The 12,225-nt window shown below is 32.8% G+C and overlaps 1 protein-coding gene across 3 annotated transcripts in view; it reads right to left on the bottom strand.

The window, feature by feature from the left end:
* Positions 1-949: 949 nt before the first annotated feature.
* Positions 950-12,225, bottom strand: part of Slu7 (Pre-mRNA-splicing factor Slu7) — a 30,179-nt gene continuing 18,903 nt past the window's right edge. For all 3 annotated transcript variants that reach the window (XM_089637154.1, XM_089637152.1, XM_089637153.1), the window contains 3 exons: positions 5,432-5,537; positions 2,617-2,910; positions 950-1,148 (listed from right to left, as the gene is read on the bottom strand). In XM_089637154.1, the coding sequence (XP_089493280.1) occupies positions 972-1,148; positions 2,617-2,910; positions 5,432-5,537 (577 nt within the window). In that variant the 3' untranslated portion in view covers positions 950-971. The remainder of the gene's footprint in view (positions 1,149-2,616; positions 2,911-5,431; positions 5,538-12,225) is intronic.

Here is a 12,225-nt window from a genome sequence, read left to right as displayed (position 1 = left end):
AAATGACACGCTATTGATGTCCCGCTTTAGTTCGCTATGCGGGAACATGAGAAATCCACACGTCCGCAGTTGTATTTTGATTTAGACCATCGATACCTACGACCGCATAGCTGTGTGTGTGTCCAGCGCCCGTCCAGCGCCTGTTGTGCCAGCCGGCAGCCAATTTTTTTACCATCTGCTGATGGTTTTTCATGTTTTCAGCAAATAAATTACAATTATTATCACTTTTGATATAAAATATAATAAATCGCTTATTTTGAGATGTGTATTGACTACACAGCACCGGAACGCGTGGATGTTTTTAGCACAGTAAGGGAAAGGTTAATAAAGGTTACAACATCATTTACTTCTACATGGATGTTATTCAAGTTGAGTGAGCTATCAGTAAAATGGGGTTTTTCAAATATAATGTTGTCTCTGTCTTCACTCGAAGGACGGTTGTTTAGGAGATTTGAACAATTCTTCAAATTCCAGGTTTTGTTATAATTTCAGTTCTGTCAAGCAACTAGCCTGAACTGAACTTGAATAGGACTTTCACAGAACCCGAAAATGAATGTTGAAATTTAATGAATTGTTTCACAAGTTAATTTTCAAGTTCTATTTTATCTTTACTGACCGGGGGCTTCACAAAACTGAAATAATAACAGAACTTGAATAGAACCTTAACAGCACTTGTTAATCGACTTTTAAATTTGATGAATTGTTCAAATGCTGTGAACAACTCGTCCTTAAAGAAATCTGCAAATAAATTTAAGTTTTTACAAAAAAAAGAAGTATAATTCTTATTTCTCTTGTATCCATAAATAATATTCCCTCTAAATCATTCGCCAAACTACATTCACTAAGTCCTCAATGTTAGTTTTTGACTGATTAACTTCTGTCAAAGTAGAGGGGAAAAGATAGCAATTGGAAAGACAGGAAACAACAAAGAAAACATCAATTCCAGGTACAACAATACTTTATTAATTAATTTACAAGACAAATTGGTTCATGGGGTCCTCGTCCCTCCTGCGCTTCATGTAGTAGGCCTCCACCTCTTCGTCGGTGGGCTTGGCCACCTCCGTCATGCTGTTGTACGGTCGCTTCCTCTCGTCCAGGGCCAGCAGCTGGTCCGCCTTCCTCTGGGACTTCTCCTCCGCCTTGAGGGCCTGCAATAACCAAACATTCAGTAAAACATGCCTTTGCTGATCCAAAACTACGTGCTTTTGTAACAAATAGAGATAATGATATTCTCAGGACTTAGTTTACATATTATTCAAATTTTGTAGTATGGATATATGGAATATGAAGTAATTATAAATATATTATGTAGTGTTTTTTCAGAAATAATTATAAATATATTACATATTGATTTTTAGTGCACTTAGTGGTTTTGGTTTCAGTCTGTATTTGGTGTCAGTATATTTTCTATTTCTGATCTCCCTATGTTATAAAAGTATCCAGCTTTTTATTTGAGATTTAAGTATTATAATATAGTTGTGAGTTTTTAATGAGGGCGGGATTTTGCTGAAGAGTTTAGCAGGGCCGGCCCTGAGCCAAATGGCGCCTGGTGCGAGTGAAATTTTGACGCCCCTGTCAAAACCAATAGACAACACCTAGGTCTAGGTCTAGGTAAGTGAACACTAATCAATAATATTTGGATGATTTGTATTTCTGTGTAGCGCCTTTATTATGAAAAATAATCAAGGGCGATTGATGATTCAGAGTTTCCAAGAATTCCATTGAAAACATCTGGCGTACCGACAGTTACCGATCCTCGTCGCAAGTTCAACTTCAGCGAATTTTGAATGTTTTTTAGCAGAATTTTCAAACATACATTTTGAACACACTGCACTCTAATCACATTACTATAAAGTTCGGATTACTAATTGTTAAGTGAATTTAAAATGTTGATTGACTGATTTTAAAAATAATTTCAAAGGGATGTTGCCTCATTTCCCTTGAAAATACTAAAAAAACAAAAGTATAATAAAAGATAACCAACTAAATGTCAAATAAGAGTGTGAAAACAATAAACTTAAATAATAAACAATAAGAGCAAATTAACTTATTATATATCTGTTTGTAAATAATCAGATAAAGCCCGGGTAGAAAGTAAAATTTGTAAAGCGCCCTTGGGGTGATTTTTCGCAAAAATGGTGCCACAAAATCCATCCAATTATTATTATTACTGGATAAACCTTGTTACTTCTGTTTCTACGCAGAGTATATTTTAAAAGAATGTGAAATTGTATTTTTATTTCTTAATACTTCTGAACCATAGAGCGTACAATCTATGGTCTTGTATAGATTCAAAATAAGCGTGTACTAACCAAGGGTAGATATTCTATCGATTTACACATTCTAATATCCACTTGTATCACATTTTTAATTTTTTTTTTCTTTCTAATATCCTGTATTAATAAAATAAATACCTCCGTTGTCGTCAACAGTGTTTCAGAAAGAAAATTAGAATTTAGGGCTTTTTTTTTGTGAAGTAAAAGAATGTTTAAAATGAATCAATTCACAAGACTAGGGGAATCAGATTGAATCGATTCACTGCTGTGAAAAAATGTTTCATGTATGTCTATTATGTACAAATGGCTTGTAAAATAAATCAATTCTAGTAAGACGTACCTTAGCCAATTTATCATTTTTGCTCAGCTTCTTTTCTTTCTTCTTGTTTCTCTTCTTCTTTTTCTTTTTACTGATCTTCTCTGTCTTGCTTCTCACATCCTTCTCCGAATCGGAAGATGAAGAGGAACTGCCATCGCTGCTGGATTCACTTTTAACCTTCTTCTTCTCCCTCTCTTCCACGGGAACTTCCTCTATCACAGCAGCCGGAGCTTTGAAGAAGGAAGTCCTGGAAGCTGTGCTCTGATCTGCATCCATTACTACAGATTTTCCAGCCTCACCAACGCAGTAAGACATCTAAAATAAACAATTTATTAAATAATTTTGCTAAATCGAGGTTCGTTGTACAAAGAGCTGGGGAGGAGAAAATCTCTGGAAGAAGGGCACAAAGAAAATAGAAACTGGCTAGCAAGCCAACAAAGTGTGAGATCAGGATAGTTAGCTAGCAAGGAAATTAGTAATGCTATGCTCAGAGATCTCCTTTCAACAGCATTCAGTCTACTTTCATCCTTTCTCTGCCAGTTCCATGCCTCACATGGAACCTTCATACATCGTGGTAGGTTCTCCGCTTCTTGGGACAATTTTTTGTTAGCACCAACTGCGTTCAGTCCTCCATTAATGGAGTTACTTGCATTTACCCTTCTTTCAATATCTCTTTCAGCCTTCCCATCTCTCATAAACATACTTCCTAAATACACAAACTCATCCACCTGCTCCAAGTGTTCCTCATTCACAACTATATTGCACACTGTTTTCGTACTCTCTCTTTCAAACAACATTACTTTAGACTTACTTACATTCATCATTAACTCATTCTTCATACATACTTCGTTCATCCTAGACACGAGAGACTGTAGATCTTACATACTGTTAGCAATCAGCACCGCATCATCAGCATACAACAGGCAACATACTTTCAGATTACTCACATTCGCACCCAATCCCACCACTTTCAATTCTTGCATACAATTATACATCTATAGATTGAATAATCACGGTGACATTACGCTGCCTTGTTTAACGCCTTTTGTGATATCAAACCACTCCATAAAACCACCGTTCACCCTAACACATGCAACGCTTCCCTCATATAGAGACGCAATTGCCTGAGTGAGATTCATATTCACTCCATACTTGGACAACACCTTCTATAAGTTTTTTCTCGGCGTGGCTCGGTCGTATGCTTTTTGTAGATCTACAAAGGCACAGAAAAGTTTTTGGTTTTTTGCCAGAAACTTCTCAGTGAGCATACGCAATGAGAAGATCTGATCCATGCACCCTCTTCCACTCATAAAAGCACCAAACAAACCTATGCACAGTAATAAAAATGTATACGTTTCCTGTTTTTGGTTTTATAGGACCTGTACAGAATTTAAAAACAAAAATAAAAAACATTTTCTGTTATTTATTTATTCTTTTCCTGATTCAGCAAATATAAGTGGCCTAAATATGTGGGTTGACGTCTTTATGTCTATATTACAACAACACCTCTGACACAAAATATCCGTGGTTTCGCTTACGATTTTGAACGTTTGTACAGCAAGTTTAAACTAAGTTGGATTGTTAAGTTCATCTCCATATTTGTGATGCGCGCTGTTCAGGCTTCTCTTATTGGCTGATAAACTACAAACTACATTATTTGAAGAATTATGGATTTGAGGAATAAGTTTGTGTTCTGTTATATTTTGGGAACATGTATTTATTTTATCTGTGAATATTTAAAAAATCATTTACATCTCACTCGCAGAATAAACTCTACGGTATGGAATAACCACTTGGCGACATTCTTGTAAAACTAACTTATATTACCTACAATCAGTTCAAAATTCCATGGTTAAATTATTGGTTTAAAAAAAAAAATTTTCACAGAGACGTAACATTTCATTTTTGTATTAAAACTTAAATATCTTGCCTGTGTAGGCCTATGGTACAAAATATTGATTCAGCATATATCTGACTCGGAATATAAAAATAAATTGGAACATGAACACGACACTAGGTTCGCAAAGAATGAAGGCTGCTTGTTCCAAAATACAGTAATAAATACGGACAGCGAACCCTAGAATATAACGTGCCCAAAATATTCAACATGTTGCAAAGTAACATAAAAAATTATAAATTCCCAAATAGATTCAGATATTTGCTGAAAACATGATTTATAAGTAGAAATCTTTCATACTAATCATTACTACAAATTAATAGTTGTTATTTAATAGCATATAGATTTAGTGTTATTTTAGACTGTGTGCCGATAATAATAATATGAATATCTAATAAGTAGCAATAAAATTATGTATATTTATAATTAGTAATAATATTATTACATATTTACATTGTAATTGAATACCTACATCCTGTTGACAAACTGATTGTGGTTTAACGAGAAAAAACTTTAAAGAAAAATAAAAATCTAGGCTTTCTAAGGTGAGGCGGCGGAATTCGACGGAAGGTGTATTGTGAAATTACTCCTAGGTGGGGTTATTTTTAAAATTAAATTAACTAGAGAGGGAAAATCTAGTATAATACATCAATGGGCGAAGCCATATAAATGGTCACAAACACTTAAACTGGGCGAAGCCCAACCAAAAGCCGCCCACAGGGCTTAGCATCAGGGCCCAGGGCCTTTCAACAGCTCGTACATAATATTGGCACTCCATGACATTTAGACCATGTTGACAGTTCCCGATAACCGTTGTGTAGCTTTGTAAAACATAAATGTACTACTTTCATTGCTTTGTGCAACGGTTACTTGGGTAGTATACATGAAAAAAAGGTAGGAATGTAAAACGTATTTAAAGCAAGTGTTATTATTAATTACCTTAATAAAGGAATGACAGCACTTGTAGCCCCACTTGCCCGCCTTCCAAAAAGATCCCCACACGCAGGTATGATTGTTTATCAAGCCATCCTCTTCATATTTACTCCTAGAAATACATAATTATATCACAAAAGTTTTACGGTGGATTAACATCACAACAAAACAATATTTTTTTCTGAAGCTCAAATAAAATTGATAAGAATTGTACAATGTGTTAAGGCGATGCATCAAGCTGTGTAACATTTGGAATCAGGCCGCTAACAAAAACCCTCCTCATGTAGATGGCGATAAGGTTTAAATTCCCACTTAAGAGGAAGCTACAAGCCAAAAAAGTGTGTATATTCTTGCTATACCGTATATTGTAGGTAATAGGCAATAAAATCGCTTGACAAACGGAGTCTAGAAAGGTTCGATTTCAAGCACAAAACTGGTTTTTATTTATTTTGTATATATAATTTTATAAGAAAGCAAAAAAGTTAATCAAGTGAAACCGTCACAGATAATCTTAGCTAAAATATTGTATTTTTAAAAAGTTGTTTCCTTTATGCGTTCATACATTTCTATTGAAAAAAAATTTAGTAGTTTACATTTATATTTTTTACTGAGCAATTTATTTATTTATTTGTTTTCTACTCAAGCGAAACGATAGGAAAACCTTCAATTTATCTAAAGCATATTTTTTGGTGTTCATAATGTAAGCCAATTCGTTAAATAGTGATTTAGCATTGCTTCGCCTTAACACCAGCCTCCTGTCCTGATTTATTCAAGAAAAAAGCATCGCCAAAAAGTATGTTTTATTTTATTTTTTGATGTTCATGCAAAAACATTAAAATGTTTTACAATCATTTTTTGAAGAACTCAATTTGTAACATTATACAATAAAACCATAATTGAAGCATATAATTTACAACATTAGGTACCTACCCATCTACTTGAATTTACAGAACATTTTTTATCAATCTATTTCATTTTTAAATTTTGTGTAGGTACACAACGTTTGGAAAACAGAGAAACCAAAACAATTATATATAGGTATATGAAGTAAATGACCTCATTGTCGTTTTTTAAATCTTCATATTTTCTTAAATTAATAAGTGCACATTATTAAGGAAACAGATAAATTTATTATTAAAGAATTAACATAAATATTGCTTTTATACACGGTCTCTGGAAACTCGTAGTACAAGCGGGAAACTGGTGAATCAACATCACATTTGGAGTCGATTTTGCTGTGTAACTTTTTTTGATTAGAGCTTTCTTTTAAGGTAAATTTAGTCCCAAGGAATTCTTTCGGTCAAATTTGAAAAAAAAAATCAGTGCTAGAGGATTGATATCAGATATTTAATGTCTTTTAAAATGCAAATTAAAATTTTTGAAAAAGAATATATTTTGGGTTCTCTATTTGATGTAGATTCACCAGCTTTTCTTGTAATACGAATTTCCGAACATCATGTATACAGGTACATATATTAATGATTTGTTCATTTTTTCTAGTCTAGTAGGTACTTGGAAACTGTACCGGGTAACGAAATCACAATGGTGGTGGAGTCAATCACTCTTTCAAAAACTGTAGATATCTAATTCGAAAGACAAAAGTTAGCTTAAGTAAATTTCTTCACTTAAGTTATAAAATACTAGCAACCCACCACGGCTTCGCAAGCAATGTGTAATGTGGCGTCATAAGTGTCCAAATGATTTAGACACAAACGATTCATTTTTTGGCACTTTGACATTGACAATTTTTTAGTTCTTTTTACAGTTTTTTTTACACAGCTTACCGATTTAGTGACTTCATTAGATTATATTAGCAGTCAATATCAAAGTTTTATCTTGAATCATACCACACTGCCAGTACGGCCCCTTAGAGTCAAAAAAACGTAACTCAATTTTTTATCGATTCTGAGTTACGGATGGTAAAATGAATTACTATTTTATATTTAAAAGATGGTTCAGAAGCACAAAATACCATCCTTTAACTAAATGAGAAGAAATTATTAATATGTTTGGTTTGTTTAAAAGTATACAACACTGATTAATTGAGAACTATGTTTTCTTGCTCTCCTGTAAAGTAGAGAAAAATGAGATAAGTTTTTTTGACCCTAAGGGGCCGAGTAGTAACTACAGAATGTCTTTATGTACAAAAGCGCACTTGAAGTGAAATGACACTAAACTGCGCTATATAAATGCTAAGTTATTATTATTATTATTAGAATGTTTAACAGCACAAACAGATTTTGATTAGAAGTTGCACGTTTTTTAACGGAAATACAAAACCTGCAAAATTGAATGTTTGCCCGTGACTTATTTGGTCATTGAAAAATCGAGAATTCCAACTAATGATTTTACAACTAATTCGATTTATTCAAAACTAAACGCTTAAGAGTGGGTTATAGGGCAGAGTGGTGATTTGCTGGAAAACGGCTCTCTAAAACGGCTTAATACTACCTTTCGTATGTCATTCTCAGACTTCATATTCTTTGTTACCAATTAATGGACTATTATTTTTCAGTCTGCCTATTTTTTTTTGTAGTTGTTGTAGGCATTCGACAATAAAAAATAAAAACATTTATACACCATACAACCCACTTTTAAAACTTGGATCTATGATTATCGCATTAATAACGGCTTTACACAATATTTTTAATTTAAAATATGTATATAATACACACATCTGTAGAAGTACGGCCTCTTATTATCGTTATGCTATCTGTGGATATTAAAAATTAAATAAATACTTAATCAGGCAAAATTCTACTGGGATGTGTCTACATTCCTCCTGGATCCAATATCACAGTCTACAGAAACCACATAGATGACCTCGAAACCTTTAAAAATAAATACCCTGATGCCAGAACAATTTTATTTGGTGACTATAATACCCCTTGCATTGATTGGATGAATAAGGACTCTTATAACAACTTAAGCCTACCAGAAAATGCCCGCGAAATAATAGATATGACGAACTTACTCTCTTTACATCAAGTCAATCAAGTCTACAATACCAATAATCGGCTGCTGGATTTAGTATTCTGCAGTGATACCTCAGTCCATATTGCTAAATCAGTTGACGAGCTTCTCCCCCTAGACTGGCACCACCCCGCCCTAAGCATAACCATCACTACTAACTCACCAGATGACACAACTGTTCTTCCTAACCTAACTTATAATTTCTCCAAAGCTGACTATTCTAACATGAATCAATATCTTGCAAATGAAGACTGGTCATTTCTTCACCATAATAATACTATTAACTATAATCTTGAATTATTTTACAAAATTATTAATAAGGCCATTGAAAGCTTTGTACCACTTTCACACTTCAAGGAAGCGAAGTTCCCAAAATGGTTCAGTGGCGAGCTAATAAACCTAGTTATCTGTAAAAAAATTGCACACAAAAACTTTAAAGAATCGAACTCTCTTATCGACTACAAGATATTTCACAACTATAGAACTCAATGTAAAAAACTATCAAGAAATTCATATTTCAATTATATAAATGGAATCGAAAACTCTATACCTTCTAATATACAAAACTTTTTCACTCACGTTAACTCTCTTAGAAAAAACAAACAAGGTTTACCCCTTTCAATGCACTTCAAAGAAAAGAGTAGTACTGACATGAATGTAAAAGTTAACTATTTTGCTGATTATTTTAAAAGCGTCTATGACGAAGATATCCCAGACAATTATATACCACCTTCGTCGCTTAACGAGAGCATACATATCCCTGCCATACACATCAACATAAACGATGTTATAAGTAAAATCAAATCCTTAGACATAAACAAAAAGGCTGGACCTGATAATGTACATCCCAATATTCTGATAAATTGCATTACTTCACTGGCTGAGCCGATTTTTCTATTGTTTAATCAATCCCTTGACACAGGGTGCTTCCCTGATATTTGGAAACGTTGTTATCTAACTCCTATATTTAAAAAGGGTAATAAAAGTGATGTTACTAACTATAGACCAATATGTAAGCTATCTGTAATTCCTAAACTTTTTGAAAAACTATTACTTGATAAAATTTCACCATGTATTAACCATCTCATTGTTCCGAATCAACACGGATTTTTGTCAGGTAGATCAACTCTGACAAATCTCTCGTTATATGAAAACTATATATCAAACGCATTAGCTAACAGAACTCAAGTCGATTCCATATATACGGACTTTATCAAGGCCTTTGACAAAGTATGCCATAAAATTCTCCTGATCAAACTACGTAAGCTCGGTATTGGCGGAAAACTTTTAGAATGGTTTGCTAGCTATCTAACTAATAGAGTTTTACTTGTAAAAATCAATTTGTTCATTTCCAATCAATTTATAGCTACCAGTGGTGTACCACAGGGGTCTCATTTAGGCCCAATATTATTTTTACTGTTCATAAATGATATTGTAAATATATTTGATGAAGATATTAATACGTTACTTTTCGCAGATGATTTAAAAATATTTAAAATAATCAAAAGTGCTGAAGATTGTATCTGTCTACAAAATAATTTGAACAGGTTAATTAATTGGTGTTCTCTTAACAAACTTCATCTGAACATAAATAAGTGTTATTCAATTAAATTTTACAGAATAAATCAACCAATTATTCATTCATATAAACTCAATAACTCAATCCTTACCTCTGTCGAAGAAATTAATGACCTGGGGATAACTTTCGACTCTAAATTAAACTTCATATCGCATATAAATAATATTAATAATAAAGGAATGAAAATGCTAGGCTTCATTCTTCGAAATTCCAGAGGTTTCAAGAATATTTCAACATTAAAAATTTTGTATACATCCCTGGTTCGTAGTCAAGTCGAATATAACTCCTCGATCTGGTCCCCCCACTACAAATTACATTCAGATTCAATCGAAAAAATTCAACATAAATTCCTAAGACACATTAATTTTAAACTCGGTATTCCCATTGAAAATATAAATTATAATTACTTGATGAAAAATCTAAATTTATTAAAACTCTCAGATCGAAGAATTATATCCGACTTAATATTTATGTTCAAAATTGTAAATGGTAGTATAGACAGTCCTGATTTAATTAACCTCATTGAATTTCATATACCCACGAGAGCTACTCGTTCTAAAATTTTGTTTAAATGCAACAATATCAGGACTGAGTATTCCAAACACTCGCTTGTACCTAGGTTGCATGAAGTTAGTAATAGATACGCAGATGTGGCAGATCTATTTAACTGCACGCAAGGTAGGTACAAGAGGGCTATGCTATCAAATCTTTTCAATCAATATTAATTTAATCTAATTCTACCTTATTTGCACTATACAAACTTATGTACTTGTATCTCTTGTTTACTTACTTACCTACTTACTCTCTAATGTCATTTCACAATCAAATGCCACATATATTTGTAATTCTTTTTTTTAAATATTTTGACTGTGACATGTTATCATTGTTTATGGTATATTTATACCGTTGATATTAAATAAATAAATAAATAAATCTTGCACCAAATTTTCAACACATTTCACAGTTTTTTACTTATTCCGGGATGGAAGCCCCCGGTGATGGCGGTGAAACTATATGCTCCCTGTTTTACGGCGTATATATTTCGAAAATGCCATCAAAATGTTTCATTAATGGGTCTAAAAGTAGAATACCGACTCACTTAAAGAATTGCAATAATCTAAGGAAGCTACAAAAACAGTAAGTACTTACAAATTCTCTTTTTTCATGTAAATTTGACGTATTGTATTTTTTCAAGTGTCAAATTTTTTAAAAGGCGTAAAATACAACATTTAATATGCGTTCCTTTTCCTAACGGTTAGCACTAACGGCATGTTGTTTACTGGCGGCATCTTTATGCAAGTGTGTGTGAGAGAATTCATTGTCTTTACGCGCTCTGACTAAGTGGGAGAGTGAACGTTTTTTCATATGGCACGTTTGGTAATTAAACCAAAAATTACCATCTCACTCCAGATCATTTGTTGGTTTGGTAAAATCGGACGTTTTAAGTGAAAACAAGTCTAGTTTTTCACTGTTCCTACCTTACATGGTAAGGGGGTATTAACACGTTGAACGCCATTGTGGAAATGAAGAAACATTACCATTTTAAATTTGAAAATAAAATACTCAGATGGCATCGGCGACCATCAAAACGTATTCCTTTTTTTTTTTTTACCAAAATTTTCCATGAAAATCAAGAAAATTAACTGCGGTCACCGGTGACCGTCATGGCACTATGGGAGAAAAATTACGATTTTCGTTATGAGGAGTAAACAAGTTTATTACCGTTTTTTATTTTTATCTTTAGATTAAACAGATAAAAAAATCTTTTCAAGGAAATTAACAATACCATCGCCTTTCTGCGTATAAACACGTAACCATTCACACGTTGTCAAATCAAAGATATTCTATCTATGTGTTGTGTTGTAAAGTTCCAAACAATAATATTATTTTTCTCTTTGTAGATCAATATATGATTTATCCATGGCAGCCAGAAAAAATACTCCAAACAAGGTATGCTTCAAGTAACGAATAAATGAAAAAAGATTATTGTTTAGTTGTACTAAATAACACAGAATAATTTAACAAATATATAAATAAAAAAATAAAATTTCTTTTATTTCTCGAGGTCAATTTATTAATGATGTTATTAATATGTATAGATATTCTATCAAATATAAAATTAAGAAATTTACCAAATAAATTCACCTTCGATTTTCTCGAAAACGAAAGTTCAAATAAAAAAAGTCATAACCCAAAATTGACAATAAATGAAAGGTTATTCACAAGTTATCCCTTTATAGGACAACTT

The sequence above is a fragment of the Hesperophylax consimilis genome, chromosome 11 (genome assembly GCF_061612785.1).
Source record: "Hesperophylax consimilis isolate HC1 chromosome 11, BYU_Hcon_1.0, whole genome shotgun sequence".
In the NCBI taxonomy this organism is placed as follows: domain Eukaryota; kingdom Metazoa; phylum Arthropoda; class Insecta; order Trichoptera; family Limnephilidae; genus Hesperophylax; species Hesperophylax consimilis.
Note: the sequence above shows the minus strand (reverse complement) of the source record. Positions and strands in the feature narration are given on the sequence as shown.